The sequence below is a fragment of the Stomoxys calcitrans genome, chromosome 2, assembly GCF_963082655.1.
Source record: "Stomoxys calcitrans chromosome 2, idStoCalc2.1, whole genome shotgun sequence".
Taxonomy (NCBI): Eukaryota; Metazoa; Arthropoda; class Insecta; order Diptera; family Muscidae; genus Stomoxys; species Stomoxys calcitrans.
The window spans coordinates 164,800,923-164,826,724 of record NC_081553.1 but is presented as its reverse complement, the minus strand read 5'-3'; the positions used below and the strand labels follow the sequence as shown (position 1 = coordinate 164,826,724).

Below are 25,802 nucleotides of genomic sequence, written 5' to 3'. Positions count from 1 at the left end.
ACGGTAGCAGACGCTTTAACTGGCTACCGGGTGAATGTAGTCCTTGGAGAACGACCGCCACCCATTGCACCCGAAGAAATCGACCTCCCCCGGCAAACCAGAGTGATTCTGGCTCAATTACGTTCCGGCAGATGCAGCCGTCTCAATTCTCACAGAGCTAGGATTGATGCCGACGTGCAAGATGTATGTCCCGACTGTTACCAGGGACCGCACGATACACGTCACCTGTTTAACTGCCCGGCCAGACCCACTCGACTCAGACCCAGATCCCTGTGGACGCACCCCATCTTAGTCGCGGAGTTCCTGGGTCTTGACACTCAACAGAATCAAGCAGACGAAAGATAGTACACAATAAACTGCTACAACAACAACAACAACAGAGCAACCCTCTAATCAGTAGCAACGCGCCAGATGAAAGAGATGTAACGGGAGAAAAGGAGAGAACAGAAACATCTTTTCTGCAGAAAGAGAATGAAAATGGAATGACGCCAGTGTGAGCGAATTTCGATTTACAGGAATCAGAATGAAGTCCAAAAATTTTACAAAAGAATAAATTATAAAACCGATGGCTTTGGTGCAGACACATCTCCCTGTAGAGACAAAGAAGGAAATCTGGTAACTGATACACATAGCGTACTTCGGATATGGAAGAAACCTTTTTCCCAGCTGCTAGTGTTCGACGGTGGCATCGTAAAAGATATCCAAGAACCGATCCCTGATGGTGGTATAGAATGTTTACCTCCTAGTCAGAATGAATTTCAAGTAGCTGCGACCTGACTGAAAAACAACAAGACAGCATGAGCCGATGGGTTGCCCGCTGAATTATTTAAGACCGGAGGAGACACGATAATAAGACGTATGCATCAGCTCGTCTGCGCGATCTGGCTAGAAGAACGCATACTCCATGATTGGAACCTCAGCATACTCAATTCCAAAAAGGGACAAGGCGGAATGTGCCAACTACTGAGAAATAAGTCTCCTCCTCATCTCATTCAAGATACTCTCGATCATACTGTGTGAAAGATTAAAGCCTACAGTCAATGGGATAGTTAGACGCTACCAATGCGGGTTTAGACCTGGTAAATCCACCATAGACCAGATATTCACACTGCGCCAAATCCTAGAAGGACAGGTCAACTCTTTCCATCTCTTCCTTGACTACAAAGCAGCTTTCGATACCTCTATAAGTTCAAAAGTTATTTCAAGCCATGTCAAAGTTTGCCTGAAATATCTATTATGGACCTATGGGAGGAGTATCTATTTATGGTCCCATCGGGGCTTCTTTGTGGGTAGTGGATATTACAAGTTTACTACACATTCCAAATATAGACGAATCGCCCAAAAATAAATGTATATACGTGAAAAATCGGAGATATATACGAGAGAAATCTGAGATATATTGGGTTGCCCAAAAAGTAATTGCGGATTTTTTAAAAGAAAGTAAATGCATTTTTAATAAAACTTAGAATGAACTTTAATCAAATATACTTTTTTTACACTTTTTTTCTAAAGCAAGCTAAAAGTAACAGCTGATAACTGACAGAAGAAAGAATGCAACTACAGAGTCACAAGCTGTGTCAACGCCGACTATATGAAAAATCCGCAATTACTTTTTGGGCAACCCAATATATGAGATAAATCGTTTGTGTCAAGCTCCAAGTTGTAAAACATATAATAAGATAGATTTCACACTACAGTACGCGAATATTTGCCTCTGATCCTACGTCCTTTGTTATTTTGATGCCAAAATAGAAGAAGTTGTCAACGTCTTCAATGATATGGTCGTTTATAGTGAGCGGTGTTAGATTTGATGTTCCTATCCTCATCAATTTGGTGTTTGCTATGTTTATCCTCAGGCCTATTTTGGCAGCATTTTCATTCAGTCGTTCCAGTCTCGCCTTTATGTGCTTGAAGCGATTCGATGTCGCCGCATGCCATAGGGTGCCTCTGCATTAGTTGCTTCTAGTACGGAGTCTAATAAAATTAAAAATAGCGTCGGTAGCAGGATGCAACCCGGCTTCACTCCCCTGTCGATCCCGAAAGGTCGGCCCTCTTTTCCATTGAAACGGACTGAAACTGCAGCATTCCTATACAGCCCCCTAATTAGTGTCACAATTTTTTGCGTTTGATTTTTTGTTGGCTTTTATATTACGGAAGAAATGAAATTAAATAAATAAAATATATCTGGCTTCAAAGGACACATAGATACAAGTGCAATATCTGTTGAACTGTACAGTGGTGCAATATTTTTAGAATAAATGGTCCAAAAATATTCAACAGAAATTTTGAGGTTGATTCCGGTTGATAAGAAACGTTTGCGCAGACTAATAAGTAAGTGGATTTCCTTATGCATTCGAGTACCAACTTGTTTTTCTTTATACCCACCACCATAGGATGGGTGGTCATTCCGTCGTTCCGTTTGTAACACACCTCTAGTCATTCCGTTTGTAACACCTCGAAATATTGATCTAGGACCCCATAAAGTATATTCATTCTTGATCGTCTCGAAAGTCTGACTCGAACTAGCCATGTCCGTCCGCCCGTCTGTCGAAATCACAATAACGGTCGTACGCGTAGAGATAGCCGCTTGAAATTTTGCACAGATACTTTATATTGATGTAGGTCGTTGGCGATTATAAATGGGCCAAATCGGTTCAGATTTGGATATGGCTCCCATATAAACCAATCTCCCGATTTGACTTTTTGAGACCATGGAAGCCACAATTTTCATCCGATATGGTTGACATTTTGCATATAGTGTTCTGTTGACTCCTAACAACGGAGGCAAGAACGGTCTAAATTGGTCTATAACCTGATACAGCTCCCATATAAACCGATCTTCCGAGACCCTGGAAGCCGCAATTTTTGTCCGATATAGCTGAAATTTTGCACATAGTGTTCTATTTTGAATTTCAACAAATGTGTCAAGTACGGTTTAAATCTGTGTATAACCTGATATAGATCTTGTATAAACCGATCTCGCGATTTGACTTCTTGAGCCCCAGGAAGTCGCAATTTTCTTACGATTTGGCTAAAATTTAGTACATGGTGTTCTGTTATGACTGTGCCAAGTACGGTTCAAGTCGGTCAAGAAAATGATAAACCAACTGCCAGATTTGATTTCTTGAGCCCTTACAAGCCGCGATTTTTATCCGATTTGTCTAAAATTTTGCATATAATGTTCTGTTATGACTCAACAACTGCGCCAATTACGGCCCAATTCGGTCTATAACTAGATATAGCTCCCATATTTTAGCATCCATTCCATTGTGGTGGGTTCCCAAGATTCGGCCCGGCCAAACTTAGCACGATTTTATTTGTTTTACTTAATTGGTCGCAAATCGATATTTCGATGTGTTTCAAATGGCTAAATTATTTCACCCAATCCTTAATCCGGTTTACCTTAAATAGGTTTGATCGGTCAAGATCGGTTTATATGGCAGCTATATCAAAACGTGGACCGATCTAAACCATACTTCGCGTAGTTGTTGGAAGTGCTACCAAAACACTTCGTGCACAATTTCAATAAAATCGGAAGAAAATTGCGCCCTCTAGAGGCTCAAGAAGTCAAGATCGAAGATCGGCAGCTATATCAAAAAGATAGACCGATTTGGCTCATTTACAATACCAACCAACCTACACTAATAAAAAGTATTTGTGCAAAATTTCAGGCGGCTAGCTTAACTCCTTCGAAAGTTGGCGTGCTTTCGACAGACAGACGGACGGACATGGCTAGATCGACTTAAAATGACATGACGATCAAGAATATATATACTTTATGGGGTCTTAGACGCATATTTCGAGGTGTTACAAAGAGAATGACGAAATTAGTATACCCCCATCCAATGGTGGAGGGTATAAAAATAAAAAAAAAAAATTTGGAAAAAATTGGAGATTTTCTGATTATTTTTTAAACATGCATCCGAAAATACTTAGAATTTCTCAAGATTTTTTTCTAGATAAAAGTAAATTTCGACTATATGTTCGAATATGTGTGGAGTATCTGATTATTTTCTAAATAAACCTCCGAAATATTACAGAGGGTTCGGTATTTCTTAACTTTTCAGGCAAAATTCTGACAAAACACGAGAAATTTTTCAGATTTTCCGATGAAATTGCCACGAAAATCTAACAAAACATCGGAAATATCTGAGCAATTTCAAAAATTCCCTCAGAATTTCGTTAGAGTTTTCTTGCGAATTCCTCTAGAATTCATTGAGCAACTCTGATGCTAATTCCGAATTTCCTCTGATAAAACTTTCAGAATTCGTGTAAACCGCCCATACAAGTTTCGTTACGATTTCGCAAAAAAAATCGGAATCAGAGTCGGAAACTTGATTCTGTCCGAATTCGTGACGATCTCGGCAAAAACTGCTCACTGGTTAGCTATAGTTTAGTGATCTTTTTCAGTATGTATTTTCCTTTCCAATGTACATTTCGTACATTAGAAAACTCATTAGCCCATCAGCAACATCATCAGCAGCTGCATTTGGATGGTTTTGGAATTCTGCACAGCCTAGTGGTTCTTTTTTTGAACTTCAGCACTAATGCATAATGACACATTTGAATTGTTTGCATTGTTGTTTATGTATTGGAACTTTTATTGGGTTTCTATATTTCTCCGAGAAAATAAATAAACGTCTCACTGCGCGTCAGAATTTTAACATTTCCATATCTCACACGTGCTTCGCAACAAATGTTTCGTGCTCTCAAAAATAAATAGTGCCAATATTTGCCTATAGATATATACTTTTAAATATAAAATTGATAACAGTTGATGGGTGTAGGGGTTTTTATGGGTCTATGAGTCATCACCGACCCAATAACAACTGTTTTCTTATTCTATTTATGTTTTTTTTAAGGTTCTAATAAAATCGAATAATATTTGCCCCCATTTTTCAAGTGCGTAAAATTTTCTACTTCTCTTGTTGTAGTTGAGTTAAATATTGACCCATTTTCCAAAATAATTGAGAGTGTTGTGTGCTGTGCCAAAAGAAGTGCCACATATTTCGGCCGGAATTTCATCATCGTACATCGCGCTTGATGTTCTATGCGTGCATTTCGGCGGCATTGGCGGCCCAAACAACTGAAAATGGGAAACCAAGGGATTCGTGCAAGGAATGGTGGAAAACGAAACGTCTGCTGATGTTCAACAACTGCAAGTAGCAAAAGAACACATCATCGTTTTCTCCAAGCCGGTTCTGTTTTACACACCAACAGAAGGGGAATGAAAACAATGGGCAAATGTGGAGACAACACACGATTATAGGGCCATTATATTTATGAGCAGGTATACATATTTACACTGTCAGCTGTTTATATTGCCAGCGAATGTTGGAAGACAACAAAATGGAATAGCCGGTTGGATGTAAACAAAATAAAAAGAAAATTGCACCACTGGCGACATGTTCTGCTCCACTATGGCCTGATTCTTACTTGAAAAGGTGTCAATTGCTAACCACCTTATGTGCAAAGTGAAAAACGAACAAGCCTCCATTCAAGGCTAAATCGATGAGTCACTCAGATTTCTTGTGACTTTTCTCCAGCCAGCTTGCAGAGAGCATTGAACTTCTTGTGCTGAATTTAGTTCTTGCAATATGAGGGCTTATAAAAAGCTTACTTTAAACTGCAAAACTTAAACAAAAGATCAGAGAACATTAATGTGCACAATGAACATTAATGTTCTCTGATCTTTTGTTTATTTTAACAAAATGCTTTATCGCTTGGCATCCTACAGATGTTTTATTAACTGGCATGGATTCATGGTAACATCTTTTAAACTAGAGATGCACATCTTCCCCAAATCAACCCTCGACTCTTGTACGAACTCTTAAGGAAAATAAGACTCATGTTTTACATAAAAATAAGTTCGGCCGGGCCGAATCTTATATACCCTCCACCATGGATCGCATTTGTCGAGTTCTTTGCGCGGTATGTCTTTTTAGGCAAACAAAGAATATTGAATAAGTACTATTATACTATTGGAGCTATATCAGGTTATGGTCCGATTCAGACCATAAATGAATTGAATGCTGAACATTGTAGAAGTCATTGAGTAATATTTCAGTCCATTCGGATAAGAATTGTGCCTTGTAGGGGCTCGAAAAGCAAAATCGGGAGATCGGTTTATATGGGAGCTGTATCAAGCTATAGATCGATTCAGACCATATTGGACACGTATGTTCAAGTTCATGAGAGAAGCCGTTGTACAAAATTTCTGCCAAATCGGATGAGAATTGCTCCCTTTAGAGGCTTAAGAAGTCAAGATCCAAAATCGGTTTATATGGCAGCTATATCAGGTTATGTACTGATTTGCGCCACACTTAGCACAATTATGGAAGTCATAACGAAACACTTCATGCATAATTTCAGCCAAACCGGATGAGAATTGCACCCTCTAGCGGCTCAAGAAGTCAAGATCCAAGATCGGTTTATATGGCAGATATACCAGATTATGCACCGATTTGAATCATACTTAGCACAATTGTTGGAAGTGATACCACACCACCAAATCGGATAAGAATTGCCGCCTCTAAAAGCTGAAGGCGCATGGCATCTATATCAGGATATGTACCGATTTGCGCCATACTTAGCACAGTTGTTGGAAGTAATATCAAAACACCACGTGCAAAATTTCAGTCAAATCGGTCGAAAATTTCGCCCTCTGGAGGCTCAAGAAATCAAGACCCAAGATCGGTTTATTTGGCAGCTATGTCAAAACATGGACCAATTTGGCCCATTTACAATCCCAACTGACCTACACTTATAAGAAGTTCAAAATTTTGTTCAAAATTTCAAGCGCCTAGTTTTACTCCTTCGAAAGTTAACGTGCCTTCGACAGACAGACGGACAGATGGACGGACATGGCTAGATCGACTTCAAATGACATAACGATCAAGAATATATATAGTTTATGGGGACTCAGACGCATGACGAAATTAGTATAGCCCCATCCTATGGTGGATGGTATAATGAAAATGTTGCGCTTTGTTTATTTGTATTCTACCAATAGACTCAAAAACGGCAGGACCAGTTTTCATGACATTTTTACAGATGGTAGAGGATGGCCCTCCGATGGAAATAGGGTATCCCACTAGTATGGTATCCCCGGCACGGGATAGCTGTGTGCACCACACAAGCTGGAACTTTGAGTTCCGATCTGTGTGGTGTTCTTTGCCGTCACGAGATGTTTAGCTGCGTGCTACCGGGCACATGTTGCGGATAGTGGAATGCTCCATACGTAGTAACTGCAACGGCAGTCGCAGAAAATCAGCGGTATCGAGCGGAGAGTCTCAGTGAGAGGTCGGTTGGCACCGGCTCTTGCACAAATACTGAGTGCCTATGATGTTCGATATGACAAGGCGAGTTACTTACGCCTTTAAATAACCAATGGCCATTCTGTTCCCGTGGCGATCTGTCCTTTGGACCGGAACGACCTTGCTCACCCACAGAAACTTGACGAGGATCACCACCTCCACATGAAAATGTTGTTACAACAACAACGCGAAGAGGGCGGACCCTCCCCTTAACCACAATTTTCACAAACGTCAGATCTCGCAGATGGGTGCATTGATTTAAACGACATTTTGGTTGCCCTATTATGGTAACCGAAAAAAAAAATGGTATAATATTTGGTGTCAAATAAACGTGTGGGACGCCGAACCATAAAACCCACCCAAGCGGGCATGTTTAGTAATTGCGTCAATATGGTTATCAAATGAATGGTATTTACGAGTAGAGTACGAATCTGATACAAAAATTTGACCCCAAGCGACGGGGGACACGCCCCACCCTCAAAAACCGCACAAAAAGGGGGGTCATCCTTCTCAAAAATATGCCCCAAACGGCCATGTAGACCGACCGGGACAATTCAAACAAAAGGTGCTTAAAAGTAGGATACGAAACTAATATAAACAGGGGTAAGGGTCTATTCCCAATTTTCAAAAACGCCAGATCTCGGATGCGAAATGTTGCATACTCTCGTGTGGTAAGTCAAAAACATAAAAATGGTATAAAATTTTAGGGTCAAATAAACTGGAGGATATCCCACCCGAAAGCTTCTCCCAAACAGACATGTTTACGAATTGAGACAACATGGATATCTTATGAAAGGTATTTAAGAGTATTGTACGAACTTGACATAAAAATGTTGCCCCAACTATCGGGAACACAAACCACCCCAAAAAAAACGCCATGCTTGCGCATTGGGGCAATATGGGTATCAAATAAGTTAATCAAAGGTAGAGTACGAATTTGATATTAAGACAATATAAGTCTCAAATGAAAGATATGTGGAATTAAGCCAAAACTCGCAAATACAAAATTTGGTTTAAGGGTTTCTTGGGGACCTCCCCACCCTCGAAAACTCCTTCAACGGAGTCAACGGCCATTTGTTATTTAAAGGCGCCAATAACATATCGAGTATTAATGTAAGAGCCGGTGCCACCCGGCTTCTCACTTAGGACGGCTTCGCTCGATACCGCTAATTGTCCACGAGAGCAATTGCACCCATTCCGTATGAAGAATTCCACTATCCGCAACCTGTTGTTGTAGCAGTGTGTTGTACACTGAGGTGCTTGATGGTAAAGGACTTCATTGGGTCGTGCCCGGTAGTTTGCAGCTAAACTTCTCATGATAACAATGAACACAACACAGATCGGAGCTCAAAGTCCCAACCTGTGTGGTGCTGATGTTGTTGTTATTGTTATTGTTGTAGCCACATTTTCCCATGGAGTTGGCGATCCTCGTCAAGCTTCTGTACAGTTATCACGAATACAATGTGCTACGTAAGGATCGCTCAAGGAATGGAGGTGGGAGATTGGCCTTCGTGATTCACCATTCCGTGCAATATAGACCCATCACGCCTGCGCCTGGCGCTAGTGACCCCAACATGGAGTTCATGGGGATAGGTCTGGTACTGCCGAGATAGAGCTATACAAAGTGTACATACCGCCGGTTGCTGGCTGTGTCCCAATTAACGGCCAGGCTTACAAGTAGAACTGGCAAACTATCGATAATCGCAACATTCGATAATTTCTCTTGTTTTAATAATAAATATCGATGCAATCGTTAATTTCCCATCACCCATATTTCAAACGAAAATCAGAAGTAAAAATCTGGAAATCGATTTATATAGAAGCAATACTAATGAACAGACCAAATAAAACTAAGGTTAATAAAGTCTGTTGGAAGTCATCGAATGAAAATTGCGCCCTCTATTGGCGCAATGTATCTTATAGGATACATTCAGTGTCGGATTGCTTATTATTGTTTAGTATTGCAAAAAATTTTACTTTTGCGATATTATCCATCGGAAAAATATCAATCGATATTCAGTCAAAATATAAAATATCGATAGTATCCATCGATATTTTGCCAGCTCTACTTACAAGCCCAACATAAGTGGGCTACTATCTGGGCGTAATCGTCTGGTTCTAGGAGACTTTAATGCGCATCACATTTCATGGCATTCTCCCCTAGGTAACGACCATAGCTTTGGCAGAGCAGATTAAAGGCTACACGTTTTGCACGGTGAATGGGGATGCCACCACTAGTATTACGAGAAGATGTAGCAGCTCACCAGATATTTTCATTGAATAACCTGATCTCCTGAGTGACGTATCCTGGCAAGCCGTCATCTCTTTGGGTCAGACCACCTCCCCATAATTCTCACCTTCGACCAACAACCCGACTTCATAACCTTACGCGCCGGACGTTTATCAATCGGAAGAAGGCCGATTGGGCTGTCTTCAGAGAGCACAGCAATCGCTGCTTCAGTGGACTGACACCCCCCTCGAGGGTGTCAGTCCACTGACGAGAGGAAATTCCGTTCGAATACCCGTGCGGTCCATTTTCCCGGCGCAGGCATTGGTTGTCGCAGACGAGCGTGATGGGATTCATTGTACGGATCCCACTAAACCCCAGAATCAGCGAACTGAATCTGGAAATAAACATGGTAGTCAACGAGTCACTCTCGAACCCTGGTAGACGGGTGACACTTTTGGCGACGTAACGGTGACTGATCCGATGAGATGCTCCAGGTTGTTCAACCGTCAATTTATTGTGCATCTCGAGAGTGACAGGGCAATGAGCAGAAGTTACGAATGTCATCCGTGGCGCCAAATCATCCAAGGCGTTGGGCCCCGACGTAATCACTACATTGATGCTGAAGAATCTGGATGTAGCCGGAGTTGAGTACCTTACTACTGTCCTCAACCTGTCTTTGAACACTCTTATAGTTCCCGATGTCTGGAAATGGGCAGAGTTATCCCTCTACTGAAGCCTGGAAAGGTCCCAAGTTTGGGGGAGTCATACGGACCTATCTCCCTTCTCTCGCCAGTAGCAAAGACCCTTGAGGCATAACTCCTCTCGAGCCTCGTAGGAAAATTTCCATTCGCCGAGCATCAGCAATGATTTCGAAGACTGCACACCACAACAGCTTTGCATGCCATCACCGCACACATTTGTTGTGGCAAATCAGCCCGGACCATGTAATTGGACGGTTCTCGTGGCACTGGACCTATCGAAAGCATTCGACACTATTTGAGGACATCGCTATTGAGGACATCGTCCCTCCAGATAGGCCTGTATTATCTGGGTCGCGAATTATCTGTGTGGTCGCCAGTCATTTGTGGAATTTAGGGATAAGAATTCGAAGCACCGTAGAGTGAAACAGGTAGTTCTCCAAGGCGGGGTGATATCTGCGGCAATTGTTGACCTCTACCTATACTCCATTCCACCCCCTCCAGACGGCATAGAGATCGTATCATATGCGGACGATTGTATGATCATGGCATTAGGCATAGGTTGAACAACGAACCTCGACGACCTAGCCTCATATTTCGCTGCAAGAAATCCGATGATATCTGCCACCAAATCTTCAGCCACATTGTTGACTACAAATACGCGCGAGGTGAATGCCGAGCTGACTGTGATGGTCGATGGAGAAATGATTCCGACCATCAAGTGTCCCAAAATACTTGGCGTCACAATTGACAACTCTTACACATTCTCCCCTCATGCCACAGCAATTTGCGATAAAGTCAAAATAAAAACAAGGCCGCCAAGTCACTTTCCGACAGCACTTTCCGAGGGCAGACAAAGAAACCTTGTTGACTACGTACATAGCAATTTGCAGGTCTGTGGTAAGTTATGCAGCACTAGTATGGTCTCGTCAGCTCTTGTGACACACAGTGGAATGATATTCAGAACTGTCAGAATGCCGCCCTTCGAACTGCGACGGACTGTCTCCTCAGTTCTCATGTGGACCACCTGCATCAGTAGACAAAAATCCTACCAGTGCGAAGACATAACTACATGCTATCTCAGTAATACTTTTTGGGCTGTTATCGCTGAGACCATCCAAATCATCATATTGTGGATAGATATTCACCGCCCAGAAGCCTTAAGGTATATCTACATGATCTAGAGCGTGAGGTTCAGCGCTACAAGAGAGAACCTCTAGATCAAACGACATATCAAGTGGGTCTAGACAATATTCTGCAGACACGGTAGCAAATGCGGTAAATGGCTACAGGGTGAATGTAGTCCTTGGAGAACGACCGCCTCCCATTGTACCTAAAGAAATTGACCTCTCCCGGCAAGCCAGAGTAGTTCAATTACGTTCCGGCAGATGCAGCCGCCTCAACTCCTACAGAGCAAGGATTGATGCTGATGTGTAAGATATATGTCCCGATTGTGAACAGCGACCACACGATACACGCCAACTGTTTAACTGCCCAGCCAGTCCCACTCAACTCAGACCCAGATCCCTCTGGACGTACCCCATCTTAGTCGCAGAGTTCCTGTATCTTGACACTCAACAGAATCAAGCAGACGAAAGATAGAACACAACAAACTGCTGCAACAACGCCACGGTATAACTGTGAGCACCACACAGTCTGGAACATTGAGGTCCGATCTGTGTGGTGTTCCTTGCTGTTACGCCTTTAAATAACCAATGGCCGCCATGTTCCCACGGCGATCGGTCCTTTGAACCGGAACAAGCTTGCTCACCTTCAGGAGCTTGACGAGGATCGCCATCTCCACATGAAAATTTGGCTACAACATGCCAAGGAAATAATTAATTTATTGAAGGAAACTTTTGGTAAGCGTATTATTTCGCGTCGAGGGCCAAGATCGTGCGATTTGATACAATCGGCCATTTTTTGTGGCGTTATGTAAGGTTGCTTGTTTACGCAAACGGACCCGACATGATTGATGACCATACAGCATATGGCTTTGTATACAGTCCACTTCACAGTACTTTCAAGATACTTTATCATTAAATCTAACATGAGAATATTTCCCGCAATCCCTCAAAGTTGAAAATGTCGCAAACTTTTGCATATTTTTCATGGGTCAAAACATATGAAATCGACATTTGGTTCACTATTTTCATATGTGATGAAATTAAGTGGCTTCCGAGTTTTGAAAATCACTATTAAATAATTTAAATTGTATGCTCATGCCCAAATTGAAATAAACACAACAAATTGTAGAATAAATAAAAACCAAATATTAAAAATAAAAGGGACGACTAACATCTAACCAACGAAAATTACGAACAAAACAAAAATTGTTGATAAGAATAAAATAAAAACAGTCTGTGGCAGAGACCTTGTAAGCAAACAGACACGCAAACAGCGGACTCGCAGACAGAGGGGTGTGTATGTACGAAGAACACACATGTATGTACGTGTGGGTAAATGAAGAGCTACGAGAAAGTTCCACAAACATCTAATGCATCCAAAACACAGGAATAGCACGCTTTGCAATAGGGAAGAAAATGCTGCATATTTCGCATGTTCTTTAATTGATTCAGCAAGACCGACTTACCTTCGCCCAATGGTGCGCTCATGTTTGTCGTTGCAAAATGGTATCGCTGGTCGGAGATGTTTTTTGTTGAATTGACCACTATTTGACTGCGATGACATATTCTCTTCGACTAATGGTGGTGGTGGAGGCGGCATCTGTGGCGGTTCGTCAGTGGCTAATGCAATGGGGGGATCCGGTACAGGCAAAGTGTGGTGATGATTCGAGGGAACAGGGTTGCTTGCTGTTGCAGTTTCGACGCCAGCAGCAACAATAGATGTAAGTAGGGTGAGGTGTAGCAGAGATTTGCGACAATTACGTACGACATTCAACTCATGTTGAATGCCCATAGTTTCTTCTTGCTAAAGAACGATGGTCAGCGAAGATGGGCTCCCCGCGCCGACGAAACCACATCCAAAAGCGCTATATGGGGAACAACAAAACGGACTGCGATAAACGCGAGAATAACGTTGATCACCGATAAATCAAAGCGAAGACAAGGAGAAAAACAACAACAACGGAATAAAGCAATTTAATGGAAAACTGACCGACGGACTGACGGAAAAGAATTTTTCGCTTTTCAGTTTTTTTTGCGTTATTTTCACGGCGTTTCGTTCCGTTCCGTTTAGCTAACTACGTGTCTGTGTTTGTGGGACACAGCAATTGCACGAAGATTTGAGCAGAGTTTGTTGTTTTTGTATTTTTTAGCACCCATCAAATAAAACCACGACAGAGTTATGGATGTCGATGTTGAATTTCGGGCAAGTATATTCATTACTTTTTACTTTGCAAGTAAAACACACTCCCGAATCGATACACGTTGATATTTGTTAAAAATTATAAGATTTTAGATTATTTTTTCACGCACTAGCACCTCACTTTCTTCACTACGTGATGAATTTTGACGTTTCTTGCTAAAACTGTCATCGATAAAATGCAAAAAGAAACGTCAAATAGGGGCAGGTGGTCATTAGGAAGTGTTCAGAAATAGTTATGCAATACAACCCTGAATTTAGAAGATGACTGAATAAGAAAACAGAGACGTGGCATTTGAAAGATATTTTAAAGATGGCACTGGATGTGTAAAACAAATTTCAACGACAAAAACTTATTAGAAGTTAAAAAAGCGGCTTCGCAACTCATAAGGTTTTTAAATTGTTTCAATAAGAAACTTGTTTTGTATTTGCATATGTTTGCATCCTCGTCAAACTCAATATTTAAACAAGATATTACGAAAGATAGTTACAAGATATTACGAAATATTTAAACAAGATTTTAACGAAAATACTCTAAAGCTGAGTATTTTGTTTAGCTTTTCAGGCGAAATGCTGTCAAACTCCATATAAAACAAACATCGGCGGAACGTTGGCTGAAAATAGGCGAAAAAGTAGTACTCTGCTTATAGCGATAAAAATGGCAAAAAAAACTACTATAGTGGCAACACTTAAAACTGTTGCCGGCATAATTTATGTTTATTTTATTGGTTTCAGTGGTTCGTTATTAAAGAAAAAGTTTATAAAATATAGAAACCAATAAGTGCAGATAAAAAATCGTATTTTGATATGGAAAAAACATTTGATTGCTGTCAAATTTCGCTCGCGAAACAATTGAAATTTTCAGCGGCTATTCCGAAAGCAGAATAGAATATCAAACCCAAGACTCACCACTCTATAGCACTGATTGTCGGGGACCACTATCCGCAAACTGTGAAATGCGCTCGGTAGCCCTTAGCCTAGATATATACATTTTACAGGTAGTGGCAGTTGCCCAACAACAAAATATTGAGTGCACCATCTGCCAAAATCAGTGAATAGTTAAAAAGCGATAACAGAAAACTTAACGCATTTAGTTGTTGCGTGTGGGGCGGGGGTGACTCGGACACAGGCATGGATGGGCATGGGTGTACTATTCGGCCGGTCGCCGGCATGAAAGGGTTTTCAGCGCATTCCATGGGAATTCCGCGTCGGTGCTGTCTCCCACTTGTATGTCTGGTGCCCCCTTTGATTTAGCGGGGATGCCGCAGGGATCCTGTGAATGGACCCTGGCCAGATATATATTATTTTTGATTTAATTATTTGCATGATGGCTCGTTTCGGCGAGCAGTATTATTGTCTCATGGATTAATTCCACGTAGAATTCCAAATTGGCACGATTGATGCTGTGGCGAACTGTGGGTTTGTGGCAGGATGCCTTGGATAACGCCGGCCAAAAAGGTTTTTTTTTATTGGAATTTTCGGTCTTGCTTGGTGATGCTTGTGCGTTGGTGGTCGACGAAGAAAAAAGCAACGTGTTTTTTTCAACATCTGATTATATGGTATTGCCATCAGATAACATTGACGGAGTGACGGAGTTGCCACTGATGGGGTTGTATGTGGCAGCGGCCTAATCTAAAAGCGTCTGGCGGAGGGACATAATGGCTGCGGTTTTTGTTGGTAGGCCCAAGGCAAGACATGTAAACACAAAATAAGAGGGAAAATTTGTGAAAATGGGGGGAAAACACGAAGAGCGTCACCCGAAAGAGGGTATAAAAGCGACTGGGGCAGAAACGGCGGGGGGTAAAAGTCGTCGTGAGTCGTTGGAGAGACAATTAATTTCAAGTGCAGTCCAGTGATCACAGTGTTAGCGTCAATCGAATAACGTGTGAATAACAAAAGGCAGACGTTGATTTAAAACAGCCTAACATAAGATAAAGACTATTATTAAAAACATTTTTTTTATTAAAAGAGTAATAATTTCTTTTATTAAATATAAAGTTGGTGGCAATTCTTTAATAGCCCACAACCAAACCAAATCACTAATATACTGGCCTCCAAGATCCGTTGACGGGGGCCAGCGTTTTTGTGTTCCAAGGTTTCCTTTTTGATGTCAAAGCTTCCATTTTGTGTTCCAAGTCAGCTAAGTGTTGTGCCAAGCCTTATCCCATCCACCAAGGTGCCTGTGCGAAGAAATATAAAAAAAAAATAACCAAGCAATTGCTGCCAAAAAGGTAATAAAGTTTGAAAAGAATACTTACCAGGCAGGCTGTCTCAATCCAGAATTTGGTCATCTGGCCATGTATAATTGCCTCTAAGGCAACCCCAATCAAAAGCTGAAAAAAAGGGACCACCAAAAATAATTATAATACAATAGGTTAAGATATGTGTTAGTGTCGTTTGTGGTGTTAATCTAAAGTTTTTTTTTGTGATTTTGTAAAGGTTATTAAGACCAGTTGTATTAAAGAGAAGAGTGAGTGTAGGATTTGTACGTTATTTTTTTTAACTTTCTAGACAGGGAAGTAATCTAATTGTATAGATCTCATAAAGTGGAGGTCAGAACCTGATTAAGAGAGCTCTTTTAGTTAGATAGGCATAAAGTAATATTCTCGCGCCAAAAAGGCCGATAACTACTGTCTAGGTTTTTTTTTAAATTAGCAAATCTGAACCAATGATTCACAAGTAAAGTTAATCTGGTTTTAGTGACTTATGTGTGTTAGTGTTTTTTTTTGTTATGTTTTGTTTTGTATAAGACCTTTTTTTTTTATATACCCAAATCATCAACATTTTTAGCTTCAAAGTTTTAACTAATAATTCCTCTCATTTTTATATGTCAATAAATGTAATTTCTGTAATCTGTGTATAAGATCAATATGATGTGCTAATTTGTTTTAGATGAGGAGGCAAACTGAGGTTATAGGTTGATAAGGTGAGTGTGTGTGGAGTTCGGGGTTCTTAGGACGATGTGGGGTGAAGGACATTAAGAACCATGGAAGGGCGGGCAAGTGTAGGGGCATAAGACCAAGCTCCTTCGTTCAAAAATGGTGTGTTATGTGTGTATGATCGTTTTTTTTTTGTTTGTCATTTTTTTTTTGTGTGCATTTTCTGACAAATTTTAGTGTTCGTCCCTCGGGCTAAGTGTGGTGGGTTGGAACCGTCTGAGGTCTTGCCGCTAGCTGCCGGATACCAACTTAGCGCCGTTAAGGGGGTACATAACAGTATGGCGCCCAAACGAAAGAAAGATGGCCAGCCATAGGCTTCTAATAGAAGCATCAAGCCGCGAATTGTGCGCGCTAAGTGACGCGAGCCAACATAATGGCGGCGAGACAATGGCTTGGTCAAGTATATGAATTACAGTGCAATACCAGCGAAGCATAGTGCAATAGCCAATAGGAAAATAATAGCTTAAAGAATTTATCGCATTTTTAATACTTTTCTATATTGCTGCCACAATTATGAAAGTAATTGTGTATAAAGTGCAATATTAGTTATAGATTATTAGAAATTAGGATATTTTCTTCCAGTACCTACGGGTCAGTGCAATAGCTTGTTTGTCTTTGTGTAACAAATGATTGTATTGTGAACGACCTTTGTATTTTGAATCCGTGAATGATAGAGTAACGTCCATAGTTTTTATGTCTAGGATATAGGGAAAGGCAGTGGCTAAATTTGTATCTATTAGAACTTCAAATGCTTTGCATTGCCAGGAATCATGATCACGAGATCTTTTATTTTAATTTCTATATTAAAAAAATGCCGTGAACCAAAATTCTATTCCCGTATATCTTTCCTTTTTGGTAATAATTGTCCAGTCTATCGACACACCTTTTTGACAACCCTAATGGGACACTTAGAGAAATAAACATCCACACACTTGACTCCAATCAGCCTTGAAAATAAGACTTTCAGTGAGCCTCCTCGAAAAATTTATGTTTGTCAAGTTAATTAATTTGTTTGTGTATCTTAAACTAACCCATTTGTAGCGTTTAATATCTATCAAACCGTTGTATGTACTAATTTTTTTTATGTTTATTTTTTTTTAAGCCAACATTTAAACACCAAAAAAAAAAAAAAAAAAAAAAAAAAAAAAAAAAAAAAAATATATAAAAATAACTAAATAAATATATAATAATACGTATACATATATAGTAAAATAATAATTAAATAAAAATAATAAATAATCTATAAAGAAGAAGAACATAGTCTATAGGTATAAGAAGTTAGGCATAGCTTTGATTTGGCCAATGAGTTCTTCTACTGAGGGATTAAGGAGAAGCAAACGCGATAGACTCTCAGCTTTCGATTTAAGTAGGATATCGGTGCAAAAGCCGCCAAAATATAGCAAAGACACCAAAGGTGATAGAACCAAGAGCGTTGACAAGATGCAGGGAAACGGGCAGATTAGAGACCCCGCGATTATTGATATGTCACATACAATAAATGCACCGCCACCATCCACTAGTGGACAGGCGATCAACCAGGGGAATAGGGCTGTCAATGGTTCGAATCCTGCGGGTTCAGGTGTTCCAATGGAGGAGGGTGGTCCCGTCAATAGGGACATTGCAGACGAGCGCGGCGGTAACACGCAACAGATATTGCGGGATCTGGTACAAGAAAGCGTGGGAAGGGAGATGCAAAAGATTTACGCCGCAATCGGCAAGTTAAGTGAGACAGTGGCCTCTTTGGCCAACAATAGGACCCAGCCAGAGGCAGCCGTGCCTATGACGAATATAGATCGCTCGGGGGCAAGCAGAGCATCTACGTCTCCTCCCACGTATAGAAGTGACGGAGTTTCAGACCATCCTCAGAATCATATGCCAATTAATAATGGGTCCCAGGGACACAATAGAGGCTTCAAGATAGAGCGTTTTGGTCTTAATTTTAACGGCAACCCTAATGGTTTGTCCGTGGACGATTTTGTCTATAGAGTTGAGTACTTCCAGAAGCACTACAGGTTGAGTTGGGAGGAAATAATGGATGAGATCCACATTCTCTTGTCTGGCCCTGCATTGGAATGGTTTTGGTTGCAGCAACGAAACAAAACCGTTTCCGACTGGCCATCTTTGAAATATGCGATGTCAGAGAGATATCGGACCAGAAGATCCTGTTTTGAGGAAATGAGGGACATTTTGGAAAGAAAACAATTGCCAGGAGAAAGCATTGACGCTTTTTTCCACGATCTGAATTTGATGCGGTCTAAGCTTGAAAGACCTGTTTCTGAGTACGAAATGATAGGATTGGCAAAAAGAAATCTACGGAAATCTTTATCAAGCATAGTTTATTCTATGAATGTCTCTTCGTTGGAGCAACTCAGGGTAGAATGTCTCGAAATAGAGAAGACCTTCTTCAAGAAGGACTTTCAAGTAGTCCATCCCCCCATGAATAGGGCTATGCGAGTCAATGAGATCACTGACGAAAACGATGATTTTGAGCCCATTGCACAACAAGAAATTTTGGAGGAAGTTGAAGCCATAACAAACGTCATAATTTGCTGGAATTGTCAGACTCCAGGGCATATATTTAGGGATTGCCCCTCTACTCAACGAAATTTGTTCTGCTTCAAATGCGGGAAACCAAACACTACAAGTCCTAAATGCATCAACTGTAGAACGGGAAACGGTCGAAAGAACCTGGTTACAGCGGGAAACCAACGTTCCACAGAGAGGCCCGCAATGCCCACACAACAGAATTAGAGGAAAAGGAGTTGAACGAAGCTAACTATCCGGCCATTCGGCATTATTTACCCGTTGAAGTAAGAGAGAAACATTATGAACAAGTTAAAAGGAGAATTTTTGGGGACGAAGACAATAACGCGGTGATTACTACCGCAAAATCAGCAAAGAAAGATAATAAAGAGAAGAACAATAAAAGAATAATAAAAATGCGAGAAAGACATAAAGAGAACAAGACACTGATAAAGCTAATTTGCGAATCTCTGTCTAAGTTTCAATCCACACGAGACCCTAGACCCTACGCCGTTGTTGAGCTGGGAGGCCGGAATATAAAAGGTCTGCTAGACTCAGGGGCCTCAATTAGTTTATTGGGGAAAGGATGTAGAGAATTGGCAGAAGAAATCGGATTGGAAATAAACCAATACTTTGCAAATATAAGAACGGCCTCAGGCCAACCACACAGAATATTGGGTAAGGTTCACATCCCCATAAAATATAATAATAAAGAAGAAGAAATATGCTTGTATTTATGCCCAGATTTGGAGCAGGATCTATATCTAGGGGCAGACTTTTGGAGGGCATTCAATCTAGCGCCCGAACTTTTTGCAATCGAAGAAATAAATCCTGAACTTCAGAAAAAAATTCATGGTGACTCAAGCCAAGAATCTGCCAATATGCACGAGTTATCAGCAGAACAGAGGTTGGAGCTAGAGGAAGTAGTAAAGAAATTTCCCTCTTTTGAGGAGAAAGGCCTGGGATGCACTACTCTCGAAAAGCATGTTATAAAACTGGTAGAAGGCGCTGTTCCCGTGAAGGATAAACATTATCCCCTATCACCAGCAGTTCAAGAAATTGTCTATCAGGAGATAGACAACATGTTGGCACTTAAAGTGATAGAGGAAAGCGATGGACCCTGGAGCAACAGGACAACTGTGGTACGAAAGCCAGGCAAGAATAGATTTTGCCTGGATGCTAGAAAATTGAACGCACTAACAATCAAAGATGCTTACCCGTTACAAAATATTGACGGCATTTTAAGTAGGATAGACCAAACATACTTCATCAGCAGTGTCGACCTGAAATTTGCTTTTTGGCAAATCGAATTAGAGGAAGAGGCAAGGCCATATACAGCCTTTACAGTTCCAGGTCGACCGCTGTATCAATTTCGCGTCATGCCCTTCGGGTTATGCAATGCGGCCCAGCGCCTTTGCAGACTCATGGATAAGGTAATACCCGCACGCTTGAAAACTAATGTCTTTATCTATTTGGATGACTTACTTATTATCGCCGACGATTTTAAAACTCATATTAAGATACTTGGAGAAGTTGCCGATTGCTTACAGAGGGCCAATCTAACCGTAGGTTTGAAGAAGTCCCTCTTTTGCTTCAAAGAATTAAAATACCTGGGCTTTATCATAGGTGGAGGTATGTTAAAAACAGATCCGGAAAAGGTAAAGGCGATATCCGAAATACGTCTACCGAAATCGCCGAGGGAAGTTCGCAGTTTTTTGGGAACAGCTGGCTGGTATAGAAGGTTCATCAAGGACTTTGCCTCTATATCAGCCTCGCTGACCGATACATTGAAAAAGGGGAAGACATTCACGATGACCCCAATGGCAGTCGAGTCTTTTCGAATATTAAAACAAGCCTTAACTTCAGCCCCGGTACTTAGACATCCGGATTTTTCAAGAGAATTCTACATACAATGCGATGCTTCGGATACTGGTATCGGAGCAGTACTATTTCAAAGAAACAATGAAGGAGAAGAAAATCCAATTGCCTTTTACTCCCAAAAATTAAATTCTTGCCAGAAAAACTACTCAGTAACAGAGAAAGAATGTTTGGCAGCAGTTCTGGCCATAAAACGCTTTCGACCTTATGTCGAAATGATGAAGTTTACCGTCATTACAGACCATGCTAGCCTGAAATGGCTTATGTCTCTAAAGGATCTAAGCGGACGGTTAGCTAGATGGTCCCTACAGCTACAGGCGTATGACTTCGCAATCGAGCACCGTAAAGGAACGGAAAATATCGTGGCTGACACGCTGTCAAGAATGCCGATAGAAGGGGTAATCGAAGTAGAAGAAATTGATAATGAAGAGTCATTGGATTTTGAAACCACCGCGTTTGAAAGCGAGGAGTATGTAGAAATACGAGAGACAATTTTAAGCCACAAGGAAAGACTTCCAGACCTTAGAGTAGATGGCGAGAAAATATACAAACGAATGAAAACGGATGAAGATACTAATGTGGAGTTTGAGTGGAAGTTATGGATTCCGCAAGATATATCACATGTTTTGATCGAAAAAGCTCATGGTGATATGACGTCAGGCCATGGTGGAATTGCCAAAACCTTGGGCAGGTTACGAACTTTTTATTATTGGCCTAAGATGGCAAGCCAGGTACGTCAATATGTTCGTAACTGTGAAGTCTGCAAAGAGACAAAACCCACTAATCAAATATTACGACCAGAGATCGGAAATGAAGTAATTACAGAGAGACCATTCCAAAAACTCTATATCGATTTCTTGGGGAAATATCCCAGGTCCAAAAAAGGAAATGCGTACATTTTTATTGTAGTGGACCATTTTACAAAATTTACCTTTTTGTACGCTATGAGAGAGGCAACGACCCAAAATGTAGTGCAGTACTTAGTCCACGAAATCTTTCATAAATTTGGAGTGCCAGAAACCATCCATAGCGATAATGGAAAGCAATTTATCGCTAAGGCATTTGAAGAAATGATTGAAGCCTACAAAATAAACCATATCAAGACCGCATTTTATTCTCCTCAATCGAACGCGGCGGAAAGGGTAAACCAGTCTGTACTGGCGGCAATTAGAACATACGTCGAGAAAGATCATCGGGATTGGGATTTATATCTCTCCGAAATAGAGTGTGCCCTACGCACAGCAGTGCATTCGGCCACAGGAGTAAACCCTTTCTTTGCCCTCTTCGGATTTAACATGTATACCAGTGGGACAGACTACAAGCTGGCCAGGAAATTAAGATCATTGACAGACCACGAAATCCTGCAGTTACAAAAGGGTGACAAACTAGCATTGATGAGGGAAAACATTGAGAGGAACATGCACAGTGCGTACGAAACGAGTGCCAAACGGTATAATGGGAGAGCCCGTCGTGTGAAGTTTGTCCCCGGTCAGGAAGTGTTCCGTAGAAACCACCCATTATCGGACTTCAAAAACAATGTGAATGCCAAGTTTTGTAGAAAATTTCTGAAGTGTAGAGTAGTCAAACCCGTAGGAAATAATATGTACGAGTTGGAGACACTACAAGGCAGGCCTTTGGGATGCCACCATGCGAAGGATATTAAGGTATAAAATGAAGTGCAATATGACTGTGATGACTAATGAAACCAAGTGCAATATAGGTTAATGAATATTGTGAAGTGTCCTATATGTACGAGAGTGAGTGTCATCGAAAAGTCATAGACTTGCGTTTGGGGATACCCGCAATTATTCTGAGAGTAACCTATCCCGAGAAGATTCAGTGAGTTCAGAGGCTAAAAGCTGTAAGGTTGAACGTGACTGCACCTGGAGTCTAGAAACATTACCAGCATTTGTGGTGTAACCCGAGCCGTGAATGGTGCTTTGACCCACGGAGGCTACTTTCGGCCACAGGGTAATGAACATAGTTCAACCAGCCAGCGAAGCTATCTGAATATCAGTAAATGATCTGAGTAGGATATGCCCGGCTTGTGAGATCTCAGGGCATGGGAGTTCCCCACGTACTACGAACTATGAAAAATTTTTTTTTTTTTTTTTTTTTTTCAATTTGTTTTTCTAAGTGCAATTTTTTTTATGTTCTGATTTGACTTCTAAATCCTCAAGCTGACTACCGCGGTTGTTTTTTAGGTAATTTTAAAATCATTCAATATTCTTTAACCCGGCTGGACCGTGAAACCGTGTGTTTTTACTAATAAACTTCTCTGAGTAGAGAGACAATCATCCGCGACCATGTCATTCTTCAACATGTGGTCATACATGGCACTAACGTGGGTTTGCCATTTCGACGTCCGGTTTAATGTTTATCATATTTTTTTTTTCTCTCAACCATTTTTTTTAGTGTATGACAGCTCGGCCCTTTTTGGTTGCCATTTTTCAACCTATTTTTAAATTTAGAAATTTTGATCCAAGATATTAGTCAGTTTTCGTACAAAATTTTTGAATTTTTTTTTTTTTTCCTTTAAAAGATTTGTATTATTTCTTTTTAACTTTGGGCCCACAAAAGTATTTTCAAAGAAAATTTATCAATAATTTTTTTTTGTGAGTAGAATTTTGTTTGACATACGATTCTGAAGGAATATTGGCTGTGAATTTGGGTGAACGGACCTTAAAGTTTTATTTCTTCATTTTTCGCTTATTTTTGTTCGAGACTTTCCTAAGGGTTAGTACTCTATTCTGCTAGCGGACTAGCCGCCAAGTTTTTAATTGTTCCCCGAGCGGAATTTGACAGCAATCAAATGGTTTTGTTTCCTTGACAAAACACGTTCTTTTTTTTTTATCTGCACTTATTGTTCTCTCTATTTAATTTATTTTTCACAAGTTAGTAATGCAAAACGAATCATTAAAAACAATGAAAAATACAAAAAGGATGCCGGTAATGGTTTCAAGTGTTTCCACTTACGCCTTTTTTGTCATTTCCGTACCATAAACAGAGTACTACTTTTTCAGCCTGTTTTCAGCGTGTTTTTAGCTTACGCTTAGCGATGTGTTTTTATATGGAGTTTGACAGCGTTCCGCTCGAAAAGCTGAAAAGAGTACTCAGCGTAAAGCACGATTTTTATGATTATTGTTTATTAGTTGGAGATATTTTCTCTATTAATTGTCTGTTCGATATATTTGTGTTAAACGAAATTATCGTACCTTTTTGTTTATTCAGTTGTTTTTTAGAGAATAAGGCGTTGAGACTTTATGGTTTTTTTTTTAGATGAAGAAAGTGAACACACTTTTTGGGGAACCCTGTCTTAACGAAAAGGGAAATATTTGTTTTATTTAACCTCTTTCGTGAAAATCTCAACGGCAGCCCTGGTGGTGCTGCTCACGGATGTATGAGGTGGCCATTGGCAGGGCCTTTTGTATGAGTTGGGTTTTTGTGTCCACAGAGGATCTATTGGGATTGCACTTACCTGGTGTGTTATGGATGGAACAAGCCCCGTGTGCTTCATGCGCTCGTGGAGGGTTTCAGATCCAAATTGCTTCCTGGAGGTCACCTGGGGATAGAGGCCAACTTGGTTCATTGGATCAGAGGGATTGTTATTATGTCACATACTTACCTTAATTTGATTCCACACACGCACATCGACCTTTTATTTGGAGACCAAGGAAAAGGCCGAAGTTTTGTTGCGTGTGGGGCGGGGGTGACTCGGACACAGGCATGGATGGGCATGGGTGTACTATTCGGCCGGTCGCCGGCATGAAAGGGTTTTCAGCGCATTCCATGGGAATTCCGCGTCGGTGCTGTCTCCCACTTGTATGTCTGGTGCCCCCTTTGATTTAGCGGGGATGCCGCAGGGATCCTGTGAATGGACCCTGGCCAGATATATATTATTTTTGATTTAATTATTTGCATGATGGCTCGTTTCGGCGAGCAGTATTATTGTCTCATGGATTAATTCCACGTAGAATTCCAAATTGGCACGATTGATGCTGTGGCGAACTGTGGGTTTGTGGCAGGATGCCTTGGATAACGCCGGCCAAAAAGGTTTTTTTTTATTGGAATTTTCGGTCTTGCTTGGTGATGCTTGTGCGTTGGTGGTCGACGAAGAAAAAAGCAACGTGTTTTTTTCAACATCTGATTATATGGTATTGCCATCAGATAACATTGACGGAGTGACGGAGTTGCCACTGATGGGGTTGTATGTGGCAGCGGCCTAATCTAAAAGCGTCTGGCGGAGGGACATAATGGCTGCGGTTTTTGTTGGTAGGCCCAAGGCAAGACATGTAAACACAAAATAAGAGGGAAAATTTGTGAAAATGGGGGGAAAACACGAAGAGCGTCACCCGAAAGAGGGTATAAAAGCGACTGGGGCAGAAACGGCGGGGGGTAAAAGTCGTCGTGAGTCGTTGGAGAGACAATTAATTTCAAGTGCAGTCCAGTGATCACAGTGTTAGCGTCAATCGAATAACGTGTGAATAACAAAAGGCAGACGTTGATTTAAAACAGCCTAACATAAGATAAAGACTATTATTAAAAACATTTTTTTTATTAAAAGAGTAATAATTTCTTTTATTAAATATAAAGTTGGTGGCAATTCTTTAATAGCCCACAACCAAACCAAATCACTAATATACTGGCCTCCAAGATCCGTTGACGGGGGCCAGCGTTTTTGTGTTCCAAGGTTTCCTTTTTGATGTCAAAGCTTCCATTTTGTGTTCCAAGTCAGCTAAGTGTTGTGCCAAGCCTTATCCCATCCACCAAGGTGCCTGTGCGAAGAAATATAAAAAAAAAATAACCAAGCAATTGCTGCCAAAAAGGTAATAAAGTTTGAAAAGAATACTTACCAGGCAGGCTGTCTCAATCCAGAATTTGGTCATCTGGCCAT

The 25,802-nt window shown here is 40.9% G+C and overlaps 1 protein-coding gene and 1 long non-coding RNA gene across 3 annotated transcripts in view; both read right to left on the bottom strand.

Moving 5' to 3' along the window:
* The window catches only part of LOC106087616 (eukaryotic translation initiation factor 2-alpha kinase), a 28,962-nt gene extending 15,233 nt beyond the window's left edge, over positions 1 to 13,729 (bottom strand). Inside the window, exon 1 of the mRNA XM_013252731.2 lies at positions 12,838 to 13,729. Within this exon, the coding sequence (XP_013108185.2) occupies positions 12,838 to 13,163 (326 nt within the window). The 5' untranslated portion in view covers positions 13,164 to 13,729. The remainder of the gene's footprint in view (positions 1 to 12,837) is intronic.
* A 9,948-nt stretch (positions 13,730 to 23,677) lies between these two features.
* On the bottom strand, positions 23,678 to 25,076 carry LOC131995055 (uncharacterized). 2 transcript variants are annotated; one of them, XR_009397108.1, is made up of 4 exons: positions 24,534 to 25,076; positions 24,387 to 24,470; positions 24,124 to 24,219; positions 23,681 to 24,008 (listed from the first exon to the last, which is right to left on the bottom strand). It is a non-coding gene; the product is annotated as an uncharacterized LOC131995055 (long non-coding RNA). The 2 variants fall into 2 exon arrangements; XR_009397107.1 differs by having other exon boundaries at positions 23,678 to 24,219; positions 24,534 to 25,073.
* Positions 25,077 to 25,802: the final 726 nt, after the last annotated feature.